The following is a 23,147-nucleotide window of genomic DNA, read 5'->3' as shown; positions in this document are numbered from 1 at the left end:
GCTGCTGCGGCAGGGACCTGGCAGCTGTGCCGTCCCCTCCCCGCACCCTTTCTCCGACGAGGAATATGGGCTGAGCCTTCCAGGTTCAGGTACCAAGAGCCTCACGCTGGGAACAGGGGCAAACCTTGCAGAAGTGTCTGGAGGCGGGAAAGGGTGTGACGCTGACCTCGGGCCCCTCACTCACCATCAGCTCAGAATCCTTTACAAGTGAAAGAATTAATCCACGGTGCTAGGATTTTTTTTTTTTAATTGAAACAAGTAAATCAGACAATTACAAGAATTGTACAGAGGTTAACAGCCTGAAACGACCCCTTGGGTCCAAGCAGGTGACACGTGCACGTCATCTTCCACAAAAGGCCCAGGCGCCGGAGCGGGAAGAAGGGCCCACACACACCCAGAGAGCATGTGGCTTTCTCTCCCCTTCTGCGGCTCCTGCCCCTCCCCACAGGAGGCAGCAGTTCTCTGGAAACCTCTGCTTCTCAAGAAAAGCCTCTAGGAACCAGCCAGAAGCAGGTGTGGGTGGGCCTCGCTTGGTGAAGTAGTGCTTGTTGGCACTGCTCAGATCAGCACTTCTCCCACGTGCAGATCCAAGCCGGAGAGGAAAAGGCAGAAAACACAAATCTCATTCTAGAAACACACACACACAAACCTTGTATTACACACTCCATAAAATCCAAAAAGGCTTTTCTGTTTCGTTTTTGGGTTTTTTTTGGTGGCAGGGAGTCAAAAGGAGAACTCTCATCTTCTGGTTACCATGCACATTAGCAAAAAGCCCTGTTACAAAAAGGAAAAGGAAATAAAATCGTCTTTTTATCGAGAGTCATTTCAGAGGATGCATAAACAATAAGCAGATTCTGCCAGACAGCAGTGGGGCTGCATTTCCGTGCCGGCGCCTCTCACCCCACACCCACTCAGCGATGAGAACCGTGTATAAGTGCTGGCCACGGGCTCTGAGCAGCGCGGCCCCCTCTCACTGGGTGAAGTTTAAACGGAGTGTGGGTACCACCGGCTTCCTACTAGTTTCAGCGGCAGGACGACGGAGGGTCCCGCCTAGCGGCCGGGCCCGCGGCTACTGCTGCTCGGCCTGCCTCCTGCAGTAGTTGCTGTAGGCCTCCTCGAACATGGCCTTGCAGGGGAACCGGGCCTTCAGCTTGGAGCAGATGAGGAAGGAGCCCCCCATCTTCCTGTGCAGCGAGTAGGTCTCCTCGGGCGGCGGGACAAGCCGGTGCTTCAGCATGATGGGGATCAGGCTGTGGATCTTCTCGGTGGTGCTCTGGGTGCCAAAGTCAAAGGGCTCCTCCGAGGCAAAGGCCTCCCCCAGGGTAAGGATGGCGTCCAAGTGGGCATCTTCCATGGCCTGGAGGGAGGCGAATGGAGGTGAGATCGAAGAGCCCTCACCAGCCCAGGGCTCCATCATGGGGCCTGGGCTGAGTGCTCCCCGAGGAGTGGGCCAGGTAGGTGAGTGTTTCAACCAGACTGAAGAACGGGGCCAGGAGAACATCATTAATGTGTGAACTGGGCTCGGTGTAAGAAGAAAGGAAGTGGCGGGGTCTGCGGCCGAAAGCAGGGTGTGACCCTGCCTGGGGGCACGCGAATTCAAAGCTTTTACAAAACACCTGTCATTCCAAAAAGAACAGTCTGTAGGCCTGAGCTGACCTGAGCCTCTGCACTCCTCGTAGGTGGCAGACCTGAGACCACCTGTGTGTCTGCAACCCTTCCCCACTGTCATCAGGAGAGGAAGGTGCTGCTTTCTGAGTGGGTTCTGGGTGACAGGAACACAGATGCTCGCCCCTTCATGTAGAGGGCTGCTACGATTACTTCCAGCGCTCCCCTCACCCTTTCCCCGCTGAGGCCTGAGCGAGTGAGGGCTGTGCTTTGCCATCCCATCTGCCCACCCGGGCCCCGAGCGCCAACACGATGAGCCCAGTGACTGGGATCTCGAATGGGCTGCAGTGGGGCGTAAAACAAGAGCTTGGTGACCAGTCCCCCGGCATTCTGAGGCCCTCAGCCCAGGGGCTGGGGTGGGGCCGGCCCAGGGGCCCTGTGGAGACCCTCGAGAGCAGCTGTCACTTCTGATCTCATGCATTTGTAAACTGAGACTCCCTTCAGGTTTCAAGGGAAAAGCAGTCCATGGCTCACCCTCCCCACACACACTGAAGTCGGCCTGGGGCTGAGTCTGGCTCAGCAGGCCTTGTGCGTCTCCAGAGTCACGGGGGGCTCACCTTGACCTCGTAGCCGGTGAGGAACTTCATCTCGATGGACTTCTTCAGCACGGCCTCCCTGACCCGGTTAGCAGCAGCCCTGATGATCTGGGCGGAGGTACAGAGGGGACCGTGGGCAGCACACAGAGGGGGAGCTCCTGAGGGTCCAGGGAGCCAGCACCTGCCCCGCCCCACACAGGCCAGCTGCCGGCCCACCCACCTTTCCCCTTTACTCCCCTGAGCCCGAGGCAGCTGCGGCCTCATCCACGGGCACCAAACGCTGCAGACAGGCAGGGACATGAGGACGGAAGCCCGCCCGCCCGTCCCCGAGTCCCAAGCATCCCATCTGAGCCTCAGGAGAACACGGGCCAAGGCCAAGCCCTGCCTCCACCCCTACCTGGATGTAGAGGTCCGTGAAGGATCTGTCATATTCCCGAGTTGCCCCGAAGTCCAGAAGAGCCACCTGGGAACGGGCGATACCGGGTAGGCTTTGCCCCAGTGGAGCACGGGTTGGGGGGACAGGGCGGCGGGGGGCCGAGACCCCCAGATCTCGGACCCTGCTCCAGCGGAGCTCAGGCTCCCCATGGGAGCCCCACTGGGCGCTCACCTTGTGCTGCTGCGGGTCATAAAAGAAGTTGGACCAGTTGGGGTCTGTCTGCATGAAGTGGAACTCGAACAGCTCCCTCAGGCACAGGACCAGGATGCTGTGGCAGATCTGGGGGCCGGGTGGGTCCTCATCACCAGCGCCGGGCCACCCGGTGGCCCCTGGATCTGGGCCGGGGAAGCCTGACTCCCATTTCCCTCCCCATCTTCCACCCCATCCTGCCTCATGCCCAGAGCTGACTTTGAGGCCAAGCGTACCACCAGGTGGGGAAACGCAGCAGCCCTCCTGCCCGCTCTGCCCCACAGGGGGGCCTCGGGGCTCCAGGGCCACCCTGTGACCCACCTCATTCCGGATCTCCTGGCTCAGCCCCTCAGCCTGGTCCAGGGCGAAGCCGGACACCAGCTCCGTGGTCAGCACATGGGGGCTGCACAGCTCGTCCACAATCTCGGGCACGTAGAAGAAGGGGTGGTCCTTCAGCAGCTCCCTGGCAGGGGTGGGTGGGAGGTGACACCCGGGCCTCCTTGATCCCCCACCCCGACCAACGCCCTGGGGCGACACACAGGACAGCAAGGGGCTGAGCCCCCCAGGCGGAGGGCCATGCCCCAAGCTGGGCGGGACATGGCTCCGGCCTCAGGCCCCAACCCCAGCCATCGCCCCTCAGAGTCGGGGGGGCCTTCAGCCCAAGACGGGCTATCCGAAGCCGCCCCTTCTGTCTCCCCAGCGGGAGCAACAGGCAAGGGCCCGAGGCTGGAGCCGCACCTGAACCTGCGGGCACAGGCGGCCTCTCGCTGGTAGTCACACTCGAGGGCCAGCTCCCGCCTCAGCACGTCGATCAGGTGCTCAGGGAACAGGCCTGGGCCAGGGAGGACGGTGTCAGGGGGACTGGGGGCTCCCCGGGAGGCCCCCCGGGGTCCCCAGAGCCCGCCCACAAACCTGCCCTTGCCCAGCGGCAGCCTCAGACCTTCTGGAAGCATGTTGCTCATGTTCAGCACGGCCATGAGGTTGTTGACGTCACTGCTGATGCTCTGGGCCACGCCGGGGTACTGTGGGGGACAGAGGGGAGTCAGGCAGACAGACACAGCAGGGCCCCGCGGGGCCCCCGCCCTCCTGCCACCCACCAGCTGCCCAGCTGTGTCCCTCCGGACCCCGCACCTCCGTGAGGCAGAGCCAAGACCCCCCAGTGCTGCCGTGACCCCCGGGCCCACCACGACCCTGTTCTCCACTGCCGACCGCTCCCTCCCCCATCCCCATCCCTGGGCTCAGGCCCCAGACAGACAGTCACTTGTCCCCAGTCCCTGCACCCCCCCAAACCAAGCATGCTGGGAGGCTGTCCTCCCTCCTACAGTCACTCACTCAGCAAATACTTCTCAGCACCCACCGCTGACCAAGTGCCGGGACAGAAGTGAAGAGACACAGGCCCTGCCCTGGGCACGGGGACACATAGGGGACGTAGGGTGCAGAGGCCCCTCACTGCAGGGCCCGGCTTGGCCCTGTGCAGCCCCTGAGGGCACCGAGCCCACACCCCGGGTGCCCACCTGGATCTTCATGGCCACCTCGCGGCCGCCCTTCATGCGGGCCAGGTGCACCTGCCCGATCGAGGCGGCTGCAAAGGGCCGCTCCTCAAAGTACTCCAGCTTGTCCCGCCAGTTGGGGCCCAGGTCGCTGTTGAGAGTTTTCTGGAGGGGGAGGCCAGGGAGGGGCCGTGAGCACAGCCGGGGACACCCTGAGGGGCCCTCCCCCTACCCCTCCCGCAGGGCTGCCAGCACCCGGACCCTGAGCCGCACCGGCCTCACCATCATCTGCTTCAGTGGCATGAAGTCTGCACTCTGCCTGACCCGCTCGAAGATCTTGGCCAGATGGGGGTTGATGAAGGCGTCGTCTGGAAGGCAGCAGAGCATTCAGAGAGCGGAAGGCTGACCCCTCGGAAGGAGGGCGCACAGGCCACCTCGATCACCCCTGCCCAGCGAGGTCTCCTGGGAGGAGGCCGAGGTGCCGCTCTGCCCTTCAAACGCTGAACCCCAGGTTCAGAGAAGATGAGGCACAGGCCCAATGCCACACAGCAGGCCCAGCCTCGGATTCTCCCTGCTCCCACAGGGCGTTTCCCCACTGGCACACAGACCCCTGATACTGCGGACCAAGGCTCCAGAGGGGACGCAGGGACACTGACCCGTGCACACTCCTGGCCCACCTCGGCCAACAACCAAATCCGAGACCCCCGCAGCCCGGCCCACGGCACCCCTCCCCGCCCGGGCGCTGGGTGCATCTGTGCAGGCCGGGTCCTGCCGATGGCGTGCGGGGCGGCGTGTGCCGGGGCCTCTGAACTCACCCAGGCACCTGAGGAGGTGGATTCCTTAGAAAGAGCAGGCACAGCTTTTTATGATTATAAAAGAAACACATTTAGGGAATAAAGCGTATTAAATGTTTAAAATACCCATAATCTACATACAGAGAACTACCATTCTCTTTTTTCGTTTTGACCCTTTCCTATGCGTTTTTCCCTGACTGCAGTCACGCTGCCTGGAGACGCTCTGGCCGACTCCCCTCCTGAAGCCGTTTCTCACGAGCACTTCCCACGTCGCTGAATAGCTTTTGGAAATACTCTGTAATGCACACAGAAGCTTCAACACGCAGCTCACTAGCCGGACAGCGGCTGACTTCAGTTTGTTTGAGACCAGAAAGAATCCTTCGATGAAGCCGCTCCTGCAGAGCCCTGACCGCATCTCTGAGGCTCTCCGTCCTAGAGGCGGGGCTCACGCACGGAAGGGCTTCCGAGGGGCGCGTGCCGCTCGCTCGGGAGTCCGCACAGGCACAGGCAGTGCCTGCCCCCACCTGCCTGGGTGGTTATTCCTGTCCTGCACCTGGCCAGTTCAGTGAGTCCATCTGACTGCTTGTGGGGGGGACTGGCTGTGCTCCCACTCAGGACACCAGCCCCTCGGGTGCTCCTCCCTGGGAGGCACCATCAGAAGCCCCGAGGGCCCCCCAAACCCCAGCTCTGCTCTGGGGGCTGCAATGAGCCAGCCGCCGGCTCAGCCGCTGCCGCCTCCCCCCGCCTTCCTTCCTCGGGGCCACACAGCCCAGGCCCCAGCGTCACGCCACCGCAGGCCCGTGAGCTCCCTCAACAGCACCCTCGGACCACCACGCAGGGGCGCCGGGGGGCGTCAGCTGGACTCTCCCCAACTTTTGAGACGCCAGGACCTCTGGACATGTCAAAACACTCAGAAAGAAGCCAGAAAAACAACCGTGGGCTCCTATTTAAGACGCTGTTTTTCAACATCCCAGGTGGGTTAACAGCCAGGCTTCAAGCAAGAGAAGCCCGTGGGCAGGAAACCTCCCACCCCTTCCCAGTGGGGCCAAGTGCGGCGCCCCCCACTGCTCGCCCCCCAGCTCCCCTCCCCACGCTGCCTCACCGCCCCCAGCCCGCGCAGCCGCACTCACCCTGGACGCTCAGCCCAGCTCCCTCCCCACGCTGCCTCACCGCCCCCAGCCCGCGCAGCCGCACTCACCCTGGATGCTCAGCATCTGGCCCAGCTTGAGCGCCGCCCCGCGCACCTTGCACAGCGTCCGCACGATGCGCTCCGCGTTGGCCTCTGACAGGAAGGGGCTGGAATCCAGCACGGCCTTCTTCCCTGCAGAGGAGCAAAGTCACCATGGCCTCCCTCAGGCGGGGCTGCTGGGCCTGGGATCCCCCAGAGGCCCCTCCGCCCGCCCCTGGTTGTGGGTCTTGGCAAACCACTGGTTCTCCCAGTAAAAACAGGGACAATAACAAGAGGTCAGGGTTTCACACGTTTTAAATGAGATGCAGTAAAGTCCCAGCACAGAGCTTGACACAAAGGGCTCAGTCAACGTCTTTCCTCCCGGGGGTCCACAAAACCGGCAATGCAACTTTAACCCACATTTCACACCCACCTCCCAGATGCCGAGGAAGGCCCTCCGGGGCCACCCAGGTCTCCCCGGGCCCACCTGAACACCCTCCCAACACACACACACACACACACACACACACACACACACAGGCTCGCCCACGGGGCCTCTCCCTCCGTATCAGCCCCTGCCAAGTCCCTGTCGCTCGCCCCTCAGTGTCCTGGACAAAGGTCACCAGCACCCCTGGAGTCTCTGCACAGTCACCTGCGGCCACTGGCTGCAGTGAGAGCGCAGTCCTCGAGGGAGGGGAGCTCAGGGTCAAGGACAGCCTCACCGGGCTGGTGCCAGCTGGCCCGGGGAGAACGCACAGGGACCTCAGGTGTGCAGATGACCTCCATTCAGCACAGTCGGGGGTGGGAGGGTGCAGGGTGGTGACTCAAGGTGATGAGGAGGGGGTGACCCGGTGACAGTCGGTGCTTTTCCTGCCCTCTGTCCTGTGAGCCCAGTTAGATCAGGAACCCCCGAGGGCTGCCCCCCACAGAGCCTGGCACTTTCCTCAGCCTGCATCACCACGGGCCTGGCCCAGCGCTCAGAGTGGGTCTGAGGTGGGTCCCCAAGGGGGGAACACGGGAGGTGGCCGTCATGCCACTGCCCTCCGTCCGGGGCCGTGTCCCACATGGCCTCTGATATACCAGGGTGGGTGGGCTGCAGGAGGATGTGAGGCTGAGGGCCCACACCTGAGGGCAGCTGTTAGGCCTGCGCGGGGTTAGGCTCACCCCAGGGTCCCGGACAGCAGGACAGGGTCCCGGGAAGGGGGGAGATCTCAGCTCCACAGGAAGAAGCCCAGCTGCTGGGGGTCAAGAAAGCTGTAGCCCCGGGGCAGGACCACTCCAGGGTGTCTAGGCCAAGAAGGGTGCCCAGATCACCCCTCACCTCGGGCAGCAGCAGGGACAGGCGGCCCTCTATGTCCGCTCTGCCCTCCCCAGCCCCTGGGCCCTGTGGGCCAGGACCTGGGCCTGTGTCCCTGAGGAGAGGTGGGCGGGGCACAGACGCTGGGAGAGAAGGCCACGGCCCAGGCGGGAGGAGGGAGATCTTCTCCCCTAGGGACACGGCAGGCCCGGGAGACAGCAGCGCCCCTGAGATCCAGGGACGGCGCCCGGCCCTCTTGCGCTTTCCAGGCAGCGCTCCTCACGGCTGGCCAGTCTCCACAGGCTGGAGTCTGGGCCCCTGCCCGGGCAAGGCTGGTTCTGAACACAACCCGGGGGGAGCCGGGGGTGCCCAAGGGCGTGGTGGGCGGGCCCCCCCTCAGGAGAGGCTCCCTGGGGAGGCCTGGGCCAGGCTGGTCGGTGCCCTCCAGGCCCAGGGGTTCCCGGGCCTGCTCAGGAAGCTAGGGCACGTCCCTCTGGGCCTGAGCCCCACATCCTGCTCTTGGGCCAGTGGTACTAGGCCCCTTGACCCCCAACAAGGGCCACCGCCTCCCTGGCAAAGGACACCAGCTGTAACCTTGGGGCCAGTATAGCTTCTTTCCTGCTTGGACGGGGCAGGACGGAGGGCAGCCAGTTTTGGGGGGGACGATGGGAGAGGTTGTGCCTGGGGAACGCTGGCTTCTCACTTCCCAGTCTCAGCACCAACACTAAAAATACCCTCCCTAATCCTCTCTGTTCTCCGGTCCCTTCCAAGGACACACACATACTCAGGGGCCTGGAGGACAGGCTAGCGCCTTCTCCGCGGAGGCCCCTCATCCCCTCGAGAGGGTTCTGCAGGTGAAGCGGGGCCATCCAGGTGGCTGGCAGGCCCCACTTCGGGGCCCCCAGGCTGTAACTAGGGCCTCAGGGACCACAGCACAGCAGGCCAGTGGGGATCACTCAGGGTCCCCAGGGAAGGGGGGAGGAGGTGTCAAGTACCGGAATGAACTGATGTCCCTGAATGGGCGAGGGGCAGGGGGCACTCAGCCCAGAACTTCAAGTAAACTTTGAGAAATCCACCAAGCAGATGGCTCTAGCAGGGCTGCTCTCAACAGCCCCCAGGACCCCGCTGAAGGGAAAGCGCCCTGCACCTGCCTAGCCACCTCCCCCCAACACCGGGACAAGCCTGGGGGAGGGGACCAGGTAGGAGGTGGGTGGAGCCTCCAGCTGCCCCCTGACCCATCATCAGAGCGTCATAAGCACCCCAGGTTTCAGAGCAGCCAGTCTGCAGAATGTTCTCCATGGAGTACCGCCCACAGCTGGCCACCCAGACAAGGGGGAACTGAGCGTTCTGACCTGACCCCGGGCTGACCCTGGGAGGAAGGGGACAGAGGAGTCATGATCTTCACCTCAGAGACAAAGCATCTGAAGCTGGAGAGGTAATGGCCACCCCAGGTCACGAGATGGGGGAATGGGGGGCCCCATGGGGTCTGTTCCAGCAGCTCCCATGCCCCTTGACCACAGCCAAACGGGGAGCCCTGGGCACCTGACCTGGCCAGACCTGGGGTCCCAGCAGCTCTGCAGAGCAGAGGCAGAGGCAGGGCCAAACCTGAGGCTCCTATCAGAAGAGGGAAGGTGTGAGGGCCCGGAGGAACCAGGACGGCTGGGTGAGCCAACGTGGGCCGGGACAGGAACAGAAGAGCCTTCAGGCCTCAAACTCCAGGGCTGCCATTCACACGGAACACAAGATGAAAGATGCCCCTGGAGGCCAACCCTCGGGGAACGCAGGTGGGAGCTGGGAGCTGGCAGGCCCAACTCTCAGGGCCCACCCTGCCCTCCCCATCAAGGGCCCAGCTCACCTGAGGGGTCCTCAGGGCGGAGGCTCTTCTTGGCGACCTCGGCCAGGGCCCCGAAGCCCAGACCCACGGCCAGACCTGCAAGGAGGAGGTTGAGGGCTCTGGGCATTCGCTCGGGGGCTGCCCACTGCCCTCCACCCACGAGGCCCAGAGCAGCCCCACACAGACACCTGCCTCGCTCCCCTGGGGAGTGCCCCCTGCCCCTGGGGACCTTCGCTGACACTCCAGACATCTTGAAAAGGGAGGGGATAAAAAGGTAGGAGGTACACAGCTGTTGTTTTCAGAGAAGACCTGGCTCAAGGTTGGTGCTTTCGGTGGAAAAGCCTCCTCCACCGCCACCTCCATCACCTTCGCTACAGGCTCACGCGACAAACACACACACCCCAAAACAACGTACGACGGGGAAACGCATTGGGGGGGACGCAGCACAAATGGAATGTGGACCAGGAATGGTTGCAGGCCAAGGACATCCTGACAACACTGGGCATCCCCTTGGGATGCAGCCGCCCACTTCACAGTCTGTGTGAAGAGCCTCCAATACTCTAGAATTCTCTAATCCAGTTCACTGAAGCTGCAAGGAGAGGCATTACCACTGCAATATAAAGCAGTCATTGGTGGGAACTGGAACATTTTGCAAAAGCCATGGGGACTCCCAGGAGCTCAGGCTACAGCCCTCACTTGCGGGGGAAGGCCCCACAGGCACTGACAGTGGTCTAAGGACAATGGGGTACCAGGCCCCCCTTTGAAATCAAGGTTTATTAACATCTCATTGGTCCAGAGGTTGGAAGTGGATGATCCCTACTGTCTAGGAGAGGCCTGAGGAGCCCAGCAGGTGCCACTAAGTGCACACAGAAAGCCCAGGAGCCTGGCTCAGGGCCTATTTCCTCTACTTTAAATACAGTTCCAGCTGGCTTGGGGGGCGGGAGCACACTAGCCGAGAGAGTGGAGAACACTTGGAGGAGCACGCTGACCACAGCAGGAGGAACAGCAAAGACCCAGGGAAGATACCAAAGATGCCCTGAGACCAGCGGGCCTTGGCAAGCACAGCCCTGGGGGGCTGGGAGTCTCACCCCGGGCAAGGAAACCTGCACATGCTTCTACGTTTTCCAAATTTTCTACAATGATTATGTATTACTTTTATGAAAATTATTATTGAATCTACTGAAAAAGTTATTTAATGAAAAATAAATTTTAAAAATCATAAGAAGATAATCCAATTTTTAAAAATGTTTTTGCAGTACATTTTACACACCATTAGACAACCGTGCACCCTCTGCTTTGCCGGCTGTAACGGTAGCTCCTGCCTCATGGGTCAGTGTGAGGATTAAACAGCTGAATAAGAGTGAAGCACCCCCAGTAGGGCTGGGCATAAGGCAACACTATTCAGGTGTTCGCTATTACTGTCCTTTCTCCTATTCAAAGGGCTAGACCAGTGCTGCCCAAAAAATATAATGCCAGCCGCATATATAATTTTAAATTTTCTAGGGGCTATGTTAAAAAAGGCAAAAAGAAGCATGTGAAAGGAATTCTGATCATATATTTTACTTAGCCCAGTGTATCCAAAATATTATCAATTCAACAAGTACTCAATATACACATCCTTAGAAAGATGTTACTTTTTTTTTTTTTTGTACTAAGTCTTCAAAATCCAATGTGCGTTTCATCCTCGAAGCATGTCTCAGCTTGGACCAGCCGCGTTTCAAGTGCTCAACACCCCATGTTGCTGGTGGGTCAGCACAAGGGCAGCATAAGACAAGTTCTGGCGACCAGAACAGAGGCCACGGTCATCTGGAAATGCCCCCAAGGACACCCTGGTGCGTTGGGATGGAGCTGCCACGGCCTGTTTCCCTCTGACACCCCAACCCAGCCCCGGAGGACACTGGGCACAGAGCTGCGTCCCCGGTCAAACGGTGACTCCCCTCCGCTCACCCCCCTCTACCCCGCTCAGCACACTGTCCGACTCAGCAAACTAATGGCAACAGCAACGCTAACCTTCAAACTGCAGCGACCTTCACCAATGCCTCTCTGCCTCTAGATTTTTCTCTGCCTACATCAAGTCCAAAGACAAGCCTACAAAAGAGGCAGACGTGTCCAAGGTGACCCGGGTGGGCCACTGCGAGCAGACGCCGAGCACCCTTCTCTGCAGGGCCCCCAGCTGGGCCCCCTCACACGCTCTGCCAACCTCTTCTCTGGCCCATTCTGGGCTGCTGGGCAGAGCCAAAGCTCTCCAAGGCCAAGGACCTGTCCCTGAACACCGAATCACGGAGGGAACATTCCACAAAGCAGGCCGCAGGCTCCTTCTGTGGCCCTGCGAGCTCCCTCAGGACCTGCCCGGTGCCAGGCCCGAGGAGGTGCCAACTGACAGGCTCCCCACCGCGGCCCCGGAGGCGAGAGCAGCCCCGCCAGCCCACCAGCCCTGACCTCAGGAGCTCCTGGCCCTCCCGCCATCCCCAACCTGGCTGACCTGAAAGGATTCTCAGGACCTTGCAGAGAGAGAAGGGCAGAGCCCAGCCAGGCTCTTCCTTCTCCCGGAGCTGGGTGGCACCTGCAGGCAGCTCCGGGAAGATCAGCGGCTCTGCCTCGGATTCCCCGTGTTGGTGAGGACAGCCCGAGCCCATGCTCACTCACTCTCCGGTGTCACCTGAGGCCGTCCACTCCACCTCAGCCCCCCAGCCCTGAGGACCGCGCCTGTCCAAGTTCTGATCCACAGGCAGGCCCGGCCCGGCCCGCACGGATGTCCCAGAGGAGACCAGCCGCAGAACCGGCTCCACGGCCCCATGGCCCCCGTCAGCAGCCTGGCCGCCATCCTAGCCGGTGAGAAGGCGCCAGCCCTTTCCAAGAAAGTTCCTGACATTTCTCTCACAAACGAAGATTTTGAAGGCAAGAAACGCAGTGGGAGTGCGGAGCAGCAAGGAGCAGGGTCTCCCCAAGGGGGTGGGAGCGCTTTGGGCCGCTTCCCAGGCTGTGGGACTGATCAGGGAGCCCAGGCCCCTGGCCCAGCTCCTTCCTCCCCGAAGTCCCTCTGCGGGTCCTCAGAGCCAAATGAGTGCCCCCTGAGCAGCATTGGCCTTCTGCCCACACAGACACAGAGGTTAAGAAAAAAAGTAAGTAAAAACCTTCTAACAAACAGCACCGTCTGTGAGGAGGCTTAGTGAGGGGTGCCTAACCTGCCAGAACCCCCAGGCATGTTTACAGAGCAAGGCTGGACGGAGGTCCTCTGCAGCAGCAAGGGCCAAATCTGAGGGTAAAACAGCTTCACTCACACAGTACCACCCACGTGCCAGGCACTGTTCTCAGGCCTCCCTTTTTCAACACGTCCAACAATCCTTCTGATCTGATAAGACAAAGTCCACACAAAAAAGGCAGCGGACAAGGATATTTCCTTCTCTTCAAGGTGTTCCTGAACCCTTAGTAATTCCACCCTCTCTTCCATCACCTGCATGCTCCACGCTGTGCCAGCACCAGGTGCCGGGAAGAAGAGGGGGCCTGGGAGGGGGCTGCAACCCATGGCATCGCAGGAAGGCGAATAGGAAGGAGCGGTGGAGGAAGTTCCCTGTAGAGTGTTCTCCTCGGTTCTCAGAACTAGGCCAGAGTGGGGCGGGGGGGAAGACCTGACTGCCCCTCTGCTGGTTCAGGGGAGATGGGACGAATTCAGGGGCGACAGGCTCAGACTGCCATCTGTATGATACAGGCCTCCTCAGCCCTGGTCCCAGGACCGTCACAAATGCACATATGGGCCTGGGTGACTGGCAACTGTGGCTCAGCTTCCTCATCTGTAACTGGAGATTATAACTGCCCTAATCTCCTTCACAGAGGCTCTAAGCGACAAAAAATAGACAAAAGAGTCCCTTTTAAAGTATACTCCTGGAAAAAGTAGAAACCATGCTCCCTCACCCCTGCCAAGGGCACAAACTGCTCTTGGACCTACAGGGCATCTGTCTTGCTGCCTCAGAGAGCACCGGAGGAGCACTGGCTGCTTAGAGTGACAGCAAGTGTGCAGCGTGTACCCTCAGGAAGTCAGGCACGTAGTGCTCAACTCCTTTTGGTAAGTTTTCTCTAGTGCCTACTTTATCTGTTGGTCTCATTTCTATAATCGTCCAGTTCTCCCTCGTTTCATAGGTGCAGAGGAGATGATAAGACATCTCCTCTGAACCTATATTACTGAAGCACAAATGAAAAATATAGAAAAGAGTTGAGGAGACACACAGGACAGAAGGGAAAAATCTAACACATGTGTAACTGGAATCCCAGAAGGAGAGGAGAAAGAGAACAGGGCAGAAACAATAATTGAAGAAATGACCAGAATTTTCCAAAATTGATGAAAAGACATCAAGCACAGATTTACGAAGCTCTGTAATCCCAAGCAGGATAAAAACAAAGTAAATCATACCCAAGCATGTCACAGCCACACTGCTGGAAAACAAAAGCAAAAGGAAAATTTTAAAAGCAGAGGACAAAATACAAATTACTTACAAAGGAGCAGCAATAAAACGAATAGTTAAGTTTTCAACAGAAACAATGGAAGTTAAGAAGACAACTGAGGGACTTCTCTGGTGGTCCAGTGGTTAAGACTTTGCGCTTCCATTGCAGTGGGCGCGGTTCAATCCCTGGTCAGGGAACTAAGATCCCACATGCCACATGGTGCGGCCAAAAACAAAAACAAAACAAAACAAAAAAAAGAAGACAATGGAATAATATTGCTAAAGTGTCCAAAAGAATTAATTTTGAACATGGAGTATTATACCCAGCCAAAATACCTTCTAAAACAAAAGTGTAATAAAGACATTTACACACAAATAAAAACAGAGAATTAATGATTACCACTCTGCACTACAAAAAAGAGAAAAGGTAGTTCTTCAGAGAAGAGGAAAATTACCCCAAAAGTAATTCTAATATAAAAATGAAGGGAGAAAGAAGCACAAAAAGGGTAAATATGTGGCTAATCTAAACTCATACGGGCTATACAAAGAAATAACATCTTGTGAGGTTTAACATATCTTAATAATTTAGTATATAATATAAAGTGTGTAGAAACAAAATACATATCCACATTAACATACACACACACACACACACACACACACACACACACACACACACACACAAAGAAGGGATTTAAACTGTTCTGAAGTGCTAGCATTACTGGGGAAGTAGTAAAAATAATCACTTCTATTACATTGTAGTAAGTCAAGAATGTATGCTGTAATCTCAAGTGAAACCACTAAAAGTATAGTAGGATAATAACACACAAACTAATAAAGAGAAAACATGTACAATAAAAAATTTGATTAATTCAAAAGAAGGCAAGGCAAGTGGGGAGAGGGAAGGGGGAAGGGGAAGAAAGGGGTAGGGAATTAAGAGGTACAAACTACTATGTATAAAATAAATAAGCTACAAGGATATATAGTACAGCACAGGGAATATAGCCAATACTTTATAATAGCTACAAATGGAATCTAACCTTTAAAAATCGTGAATCCCTATGTTGTACACTTGAAACTTACATAGTATTATACGTCAACTATACCTCAATTAAAAAAAAGGTAAAAATTTGTAAAAAGAAGGTAAGACAGAAGAGAAAAAAGGGAACAGAATGGATGGGTCAAACAGTAAACAAAGACTAAGACAGTAAGTATAAACCACAATACACCAGCAACTCTATTAAATGTAAATGAACCTAATACTCACATTATAAGAGTAAGATTAAACCACAATACACCAGCAACTCTATTAAATGTAAATGAACCTAATACTCACATTATAAGAGTAAGATTAATGTCTGTACCTAAATCACAGGAAAAGAAAATATATATATGCTGCTTACAAAACACATACCTTAAATATAAGGATACAAAAGTTTGAAAGGAGAAGGAAAGAAAAAGATATACAATGCAAACATTGACCACCCCCCCGCCAAAAAAAAGCTGGAAAACAGCTATACTAATATCAGACAATGTAGACTTTCATAGAGATGAGAGGTAAGACATAATAATAAAGGAGTCAATCCCCAGGAGGATATAAGAATTCTAAATCTGTAAGCAACCAATAACACAGCTTCAAAACGTTAAAGCAAAAATTGACAGAACTAAGAGGTAGGTAAATCCATGATCATAGCATAAGACTTTTAAATGTCTCTTTTGATAGCTGATACAATAAACATACCATCTAGAAAAATGGTATAGATGATCTTATTTGTAAAGCAGAAATAGAGGCACAGATGTAGAGAACAAATGTATGGATGCCAAGGGGGAAGAGGTGGGGTGGGAGGAATTGGGAGACTGGGAGTGACACCTATACTTTATTGTTACTATGTGTAGAATAGACAACTGTTGGGAACATACTATAGCACAGGGAAATCTACCTAATGCACTGTGGTAACCTAAATGGGAGGGAAGTCCAAAACGGAGGGGATATCTGTGTGTATGGCTGATTCATTTTGTTGTGCAATGGAGGCTAACACAACATTGTAAAGCAACCATACTCCAACAAAAATTAATTTAAAAAAGAATTTTAAAAAGAATTCTAAAAAAAGAACAAAAGAATAAACATACCAAAAAAATCATTAAAAGATCTGATTAATGTGAGTAACAAACTAGACTAGACAGATAGATAAACTGCACCTGACAATGCCAGAATTCTTTGCAGATACACATGGAACATTTACCAAAATATTCCCATTGGAGTCAATGGCAAGACCCCTATTTCACAGAAAGGCAAACCAAGGCAACACCCAAGGCCATAGGAAGCAGGGCCGGAATTATAACCCAAACCTTATGATGACCTAAAGCCCAGTTCTGACCCCAAATCCAATATCTGATGCTATCTTTCATTTCATTCTCCAACAAAATCTAATATCCACAGATCACCATGCCCACAGCATCAGAGCCATAATGTCCCACAGCCAAATTAGACCTAGAGTTCCTGCACCATCTCGGCATCAGAATGAGCCACCCAAATGGAAAGCCCCTGCCTTCTGCCTCTATATAGCTGAATACCTGCTGCTGACCTTCCCAAATACAATCCTACCCCTCTGAGATCTAGAGCAATCCTTTTCTCTCATACCTGCAGTGTAACAACTTCCTAAAGTCTGTTAGTCTACACCTCAAAAACATCTCACCCTCATGAGGGGAAGAAAGGCCAGAAGCATTTTCTAGGAGAAGAAAGTAGAGCAGTGTTACTTCCAACTGTTTAGATAATGACCCACCAGTAAGCCATATACTTCACAATGCAATGAAGAACATACATCAATAGTATATTTAGATCTCTGAAACAGAAATATTTTTGCAACATGTGCCATTCTAAGGATCTATGATACTAATTCTGATCCTTTTTTATTCAATTCCATTCTATTTAATTTGTTTTTTTTTAAATGAACGCATGTCAAAGATTTTATTTAATTTATTAAGGGAACCAGTATGTTACAACTTATTTAAATTTATTTATTTATTTATGGCTGTGCTGGGTCTTTGTTTCTGTGCGAGGGCTTTCTCTAGTTACGGCAAGCGGGGGCCACTCTTCATCGCGGTGCGCGGGCCTCTCACTCTCGCGGCCTCTCTTGTTGCGGAGCACAGGCTACAGACGCACAGGCTCAGCAGTTGTGGCTCACGGGCCCATTCGCTCCATGGCATGTGGGATCTTCCCAGACCAGGGCTCGAACCCATGTCCCCTGCATTGGCAGGCAGACTCTCAACCACTGCGCCACCAGGGAAGCCCCTAATTTGTTCTTTAAATGCTGGTCCTGACCCACTAAACTGATTTCACACTCACTAAAGGGTCATAAACCCCAGTTTGAAAACCTCTGGATAGGGTAGAAGGCCCAGAATTCACCTCTGGGGCCAGAATTGCACGTTCTTTCCAGACCTGGCTCCTCTTTGCTCCCATCCTGCCACCTCTAATCCTGAAACATGAGCTGCCAACTGCTTGGGCAACGTGTGCAGCTCCGAATCACAGCTGTGAGCAAATCTCCAGCACAGACTCTGAAGGGCGGCTCCAGGCATCAGGCAGCTGTCAGCAAGGGCTCAAGAGGCTCCTGATGGTGCAAAGCCCCTACAAAGACCAGGGTCTCTCCTCACCCCAACCCCAGCTCCCTCTGGCAGCCCACGTCCCCCACGCCCTGAGGGGAGCCCTGTACCCTGGTTTTAATGAAGTTGACTTTTTGTCCTACACCCCTTCCTATACAACCGCTTTCACTTCAGTCTGCTTTCCTTAACTCACCACCCAAAAAGGCCTGACTCTTGCCTGCTTCACCAGGACTTCCATCAAATACTAATTGGCCATCACGACCTTCATCCTGACCACTTTTCCCAAACAGGTCCTCCACTACCCCACCCCGGCAAAGACTCACGAGAGAGGCTTACACCCATTCTAAAATACATCAGTCAAACTAAGCCTTACAGGGACAGAACTCTGTGGTGAGCCCTGGTCTGCAGTGAGGGGAGGAGGATTACAGGTTACAGAGAAAGACTAACTACAAAGTAAGAAGAGAACAGTTCCTGCCCTCAAACTAATGGGGGAGAGAACAGAATCTCCATCTAATACTTTAAGAATAATAAATGTCCCCACTAATAGCCACTGAGCAAAGCAGGGAAAGTGCCATGTCTTCTGGGGAATAAGGACCACTAGAAGTCACCAGAGCAGCAACCCAAACCCACTCTGTTAGTGGCACCCCAGGGAGTTACAATGTTCTATGAGGAACTGCTTAAAACGCTAATCCATTAAAATGAAATGAAGCAATAATTTTGTGCTAAAACTCAGATGACACTGTATGCTAGATTCCTGAAAAGCTAAGTAGCAGCAGATGCCACATTTTAAGATAACAATTATGGAAGAAAACCTCAGAGTTGAGAAAATTCTATCCAATTAACCTAGTTTGCTCTGCACCTAAGGAAGACAGCCAGCCTTCCTTCAATGTTAGAACCCACACATCAGGCCAGCTTGCAGAGGACCAGGTTATCAGGGAGCACAGAGCCACTCCTGAACAAGGAGTAAGATGGGGTTTCCAGAAGAGAAGAGGCAGCCGGGGAGAGCAGCGTGCCTGATGTACGGCCTGTGGGAGGGGAGACGTACAAACCAGCAAAGCAAAAGGCAGGTGGGTAAAGGCTCAGACACGTGAGAGCGGGCTCTCGTGACTAGTCAGCACTAGCACCAACGTGAACCAGTCAACGAGACCACTGTTACACAGAGCCTCGCAAATAAGCACTGGCCCCAGGTGGGTACGTGAATCAAGTGGCCAGGGCTGTTACTTTCATTAGCTGTATTGTCTGGAGAACCTACTGAGGATAAGCGGGCTTTAGAGAAGTCACTCCATCTTCAAGTAGAACCATAGCAAAGGATGGCACTTTCCACAGGAACATCTTGGTCGGATATGACAATACAATGTCATAAAAGCAGAGACAACTGCTGTAAACCTTCACTATAAAATGATCCTCCACCTTGGACGAAGAGAGCACAGGGGTACTGGACACAATGGCTATGCAAACCCCTAAAGAAAAGAACAAACTCACAACTCCTCAGCACACTAAAATGGACGACAGCAGCTCAGGGCCACGGCACCTCGTTATCATTCCACTGATGCCCGCAGGCCCGTAGGAATCCAGCAAACGGGTCCCCAAATGGCTGGGCAAAAACCACTGGGTCCAGGAGCCAAAGAGCCCCACTGTCCCACCTCCTCCCTGCAGGGGCCTCCAAAGGCCTGAGTGAAAAGCTGATGCTGCAGACGCTGCCCCCCAGAGAAGCAAAACCACAGCTCACAGCGTGGAATCAGCTACGCACCGACCCCCAGGGGTGAGCTGAGGCAGAGACTGAATCGCCCACCCACGGAAAACATCCCGGAACAGCTAACACAGGAGCTACCATCCTCCCCAGGGCACCCCTGGGTCGCCAGCCTCCCTGCCGCACACAGGCCCCACGGTGGCCCCCGCCCCACTCACCGGGACTGGCACCTCACCTCCAAAGTTGGCCAACCGCCCAATCCGCGTGACTGGCACCTTCCGCTCGCGAGCCCGCTCGCTGAGCTAGAGGGCGAAAAGAAAGAGACCTCCAGGGATCAGTGAACAGGGACAGGACCAACCTTCAGGGGTTCACGCCGCCCCCCGCACGCCCTCTCCACCCGCAAAGGCAGCAGCTCCGCCCAGCAGCACACCCCTCCCAGAAGAGGCCCCCGTGAGCCTGACATTCCAGGCCACGGCACCCGAAGAACGTCCCCGAAGAGGGGGCCTGACCCCAGCAGCACTGAGCGAAGCGCCCCAGCCCCACTCGGGGGCCTCCTGCACGCACCATCTGCTTGTGCGGCTTGCTCTCGGGGCCAGCCTTGGCCTGCCGGGCCTTCTCAATGTCCTCAGCCGTCAGGCCCCCCACGGGGGACTGGTCCTGGTGGTAGAACCTTCGCCGCAGGCCCGTGGCAGAGGATGGGTCTCTGGGGTCTGCAAAGAGCCTCCCGTTCACCCTGCCCGTAGGGGAGGCGGCCTGGCCCCGGAGCCCGCCTTCCCTAAAGGGTCCGCTGGCAACATAGGCAGGAGCTGGGCCCTGACTGCGGGCGTGATCCCAGGGCGGAGGGGACTGATCGGGGGAGGAGGCCGCAGACAACTCCTCGGGGGCGCCCTCGGCCCTCGGCCCTGAGAAGTGGAATTCTGCTTGCGGGTCGTCAAAGCTCTGGGCATAAGACTCTTCATGCTTCTCCTGACCCTGCAGGGAACAAACACCTACGTGAGAGAAGCAAGAGGCCAGCCAGGAGCCCCTCCCTGTGTGCATCCCCTTCTGGCCAGGACAGCACACCGGCGCGTCCCACCCTCTGACCCTCTGGAGGGCCCTACCATGTCACCCCCGTGGCCCGTGGCCAGTTCCGGAGGTGAGCAGCAGCCCAGGAGCCAGGAGGCCCGGGCTCCAGCCCTGCTCCTGCCAGGGCTCTGCCGCGTGGGCCCAGGCAAGCCGGCCGCCCGTGGTCCCTGAGCACCCGCTGGGTGCCCCGCCCAGACCAGGTCCCTGAGCACCTGCTGGGTGCCCCGCCCAGACCAGGTCCCTGAGCACCCGCTGGGTGCCCCGCCCAGACCAGGTCCCTGAGCACCTGCTGGGTGCCCCGCCCAGACCAGGTCCCTGAGCACCTGCTGGGTGCCCCGCCCAGACCAGGTGAGCGACCACTCTCCCGGCGGCAAGCTCCTCACCTGTAAATCCGGGCTAAAGAGAGGCTACCAGGGCTTTGGGGAAGGTGAACCAGGGCAAAAGATGGGGAAAGCTTTGAGAAGTAAGAGGACAGCCGAAGACCAGAGGAGGCGAGCGCAGCACACAGGGAGGGCCGCCCTGCCTCTCCAGGCCAGCGCCTTGCTGCAGACGCGGCTCCCGAGGGGCTCTCACCAGAGGGCTTGTCACATCCAGGACCTGGCCTGGCTCTTCCAGGAGCAGGGGGGACAGGACAGGAGAGGAGGGGGAGAAAACACCATGTTTTCCCTGTAACAGTCGCCGAGACCTGAGCTTCAGGCCCAGGTTCTTTCCACTTTTGAACCCCTAGCGACCTGGAGAGAGTTCCTGACCCCTCTCTGCCACTTCCTCATCCGAAAAGAGGGCTCCCCGCAGTCACAGAGTTACGCGGGGCACAGACGGGGCCAGGGGAACAGGGCCGAGAAGGCTATAATTAGAACAGCACTGACTCCTGAAGGGAGGTCAGGGACCTGGATTCCCCGATTCCACTGAAATGGACTCAATGCATGGAGTGCTGCCTGTAGGTTCTGCAGAAACAGCAGGAGACCCCAAAGCCTTCTCACTCTCAGCTCTGTAAGACACTGTGGGATCTAAGCAGATAAGACTTGCCCTCCAGAGAAAGGAAAGAGACAGGCTGTTGCTCTCATCTCATAAGTGGCAAACGGAGGCCGAGAGAGCTGAAATAATCTGGTAAAGGCCCACCAGGCAGCCAACGGCGGAGCAGGTATCCCAAGCCAAGGCCTGCCCCACGGGCCGCCCCGAGGCCGCCTGACAGCACCTGCCTCGGAGCAGAAATGAATTGTGTTTGGAATCAAGGGGCACCTGTCAAGATGGCCAGGGAAGCCCTGGAATGAAGGAGTCTGGGACAGGGTCCGAGAGCCACGTAACTCCTGTAGCTCCCACACTGGCCGCGGGCTCACCACTCCTTCTGCCCCACTACTCCAGCGCTGGCCGCCGGCCCTGCGTTACCATAAGCTGTTTATGTGGCAGCCAAGGGGCCTCAGTGTCTCAATGGGACCGGCCTCAGTAAGTGTCTGCTGAATGAATAAGCGAACAAATCCCTTGAGGAGCTAGAGAGAGAGAGGTTTCTGGAGCACCTGGCCCTCCGTCCCCTCACAGACAGGGGAGGAACCCACCTCTGAGTGTGCAGGGAGAGAATGGGAGCGCACTGGAGACCCTCGCCCTGCTCGGCGCCTCCTTCGCGGTGGGGGACCGCCACTCCCTCCCACCTCCGAGGGGCTGTCCCAGGGCGTGGCCCTGCCTCTTCCAAGGACCGGGGCCAGGCCTGCCCGAGGGGAGCACAGGGGTGAGCGGGGAGCCTGGGTTCCCTCTCACCCTTCAGGGAGGCCTGCCCACGTCTAGCGTGCTCCTCTCTCCTGGGCGGCCCCAGGGTGCTGGGCAACCTCACTTCCTGGATGCTCCACAGGCAAACACCCAACAGGAAGGCGATGGCTCCTCACTAGCGAAGGCACCAAATGAGGCTGCCAGGGCACAGCCCAGCCTCAGCAGAGAGAGGGCGGGTGGGGAGTCTGAGACTGGGAAGAGGACACAGGATTCCGGTCCTGTCAATCAGTAATCGCATCAAACTGCTTAGTCTCAGTTTCCCCATCTGAGAAAGGGGGGCAAGCACTTGGGTCTGCACCCCTCCCAGGACAGCGGTGAGGCTTGTAAGAGATCACAGGTGTGAACACCTCTGCAAGTTGAAGGTATCTGTGTAGAGAGAGAGACACAGTATCGCCACTGGACCCTTAGAGAGCATGAGGGGAGAGCTGGGAATCCTAACTCTGAGAATGACCAGAGGCCGGCGGGCTGGGATGTCCCACAGCCTGGAGGAGCGTGCGTGTCCTTGTCCAGAAGGTCAGAGCAGAAATGGGAGGAGTGCGGCAGCAGGGCACCCTTGCAGCACAGCTCCCAACATACACATGCCCAGGCACACACATGCGTGCACACGGCGCACGCGCACACTCGCGCCCCCTCCCCATGCCCTCAGACTGTCAGGAACAGGGGTGGGGACCATGCAGGTGATGACACGGTGGATGGCACTCTGCTGCAGCAGGCCATGTTGACAACCACGGCTCCAGCACTCGTTTTTGCTTAAAACCCTCCCCTTGGATGCTGAAACGTCAAGGCCCCCTCCCGCTGGCACCCACCCCCACTGCCAACTGGCCTCCTTACCTGCACCTGCCCCAAGACCATGCCGATCTGCTCTGCGGCCGTGGACTGCAGGGCCCTGGCCGCCATAATGAGCTCCCTGCCGAGGCCCAGGTGCCGCAGGTGGGTCTCCACGGCCGCCTGGGTCAGCTTGGCAAGGCCTTTGACCACCATGATGGTGTCCCCCAACATGGCAGCCATCCTTCAGGGCTGGAAGAGAGTGGGCCAAGTCAGGGTCGGGGCTCCACGCCTCACACAGGGTCGCACTCACACAGGCCACCTCTACCCCAAACTCTGGCTGTTTGGTTTTTCCACTGACCTCCCCTTCTGATCCAGGTTGACTGAGAGAAAAGAGAGGAAGGGCCCAGGGCTCAAG

The 23,147-nt window shown here is 56.6% G+C and overlaps 1 protein-coding gene across 3 annotated transcripts; it reads right to left on the bottom strand.

The window, feature by feature from the left end:
* Window positions 1–235: 235 nt before the first annotated feature.
* LOC309605155 (atypical kinase COQ8A, mitochondrial-like) lies at window positions 236–22,981 on the bottom strand. Of its 3 annotated transcripts, none has more exons than XM_082340572.1 (14): window positions 22,796–22,981; window positions 19,703–20,110; window positions 19,374–19,440; window positions 9,431–9,505; window positions 6,309–6,431; window positions 4,599–4,684; window positions 4,341–4,481; window positions 3,767–3,848; window positions 3,565–3,658; window positions 3,148–3,289; window positions 2,809–2,916; window positions 2,599–2,664; window positions 2,223–2,309; window positions 236–1,357 (listed from the first exon to the last, which is right to left on the bottom strand). In XM_082340572.1, the coding sequence occupies exons 1-14, from the start codon at window positions 22,970–22,972 to the stop codon at window positions 1,070–1,072; spliced, it is 1,944 nt and encodes a 647-aa protein (XP_082196698.1). In that variant the 5' UTR covers window positions 22,973–22,981; the 3' UTR covers window positions 236–1,069. The 3 variants fall into 3 exon arrangements, with proteins under 3 accessions (XP_082196698.1, XP_082196699.1, XP_082196700.1); XM_082340573.1 differs by having other exon boundaries at window positions 1,139–1,357; window positions 2,223–2,280; XM_082340574.1 differs by lacking the exons at window positions 236–1,357; window positions 2,223–2,309 and adding an exon at window positions 2,372–2,481.
* Between the last annotated feature and the right edge of the window lie 166 nt (window positions 22,982–23,147).

This window comes from Balaenoptera borealis (assembly GCF_965194805.1).
Source record: "Balaenoptera borealis genome assembly, chromosome: 1".
NCBI lineage: Eukaryota > Metazoa > Chordata > Mammalia > Artiodactyla > Balaenopteridae > Balaenoptera > Balaenoptera borealis.
This window is presented reverse-complemented; position numbering and strand designations above follow the sequence as displayed.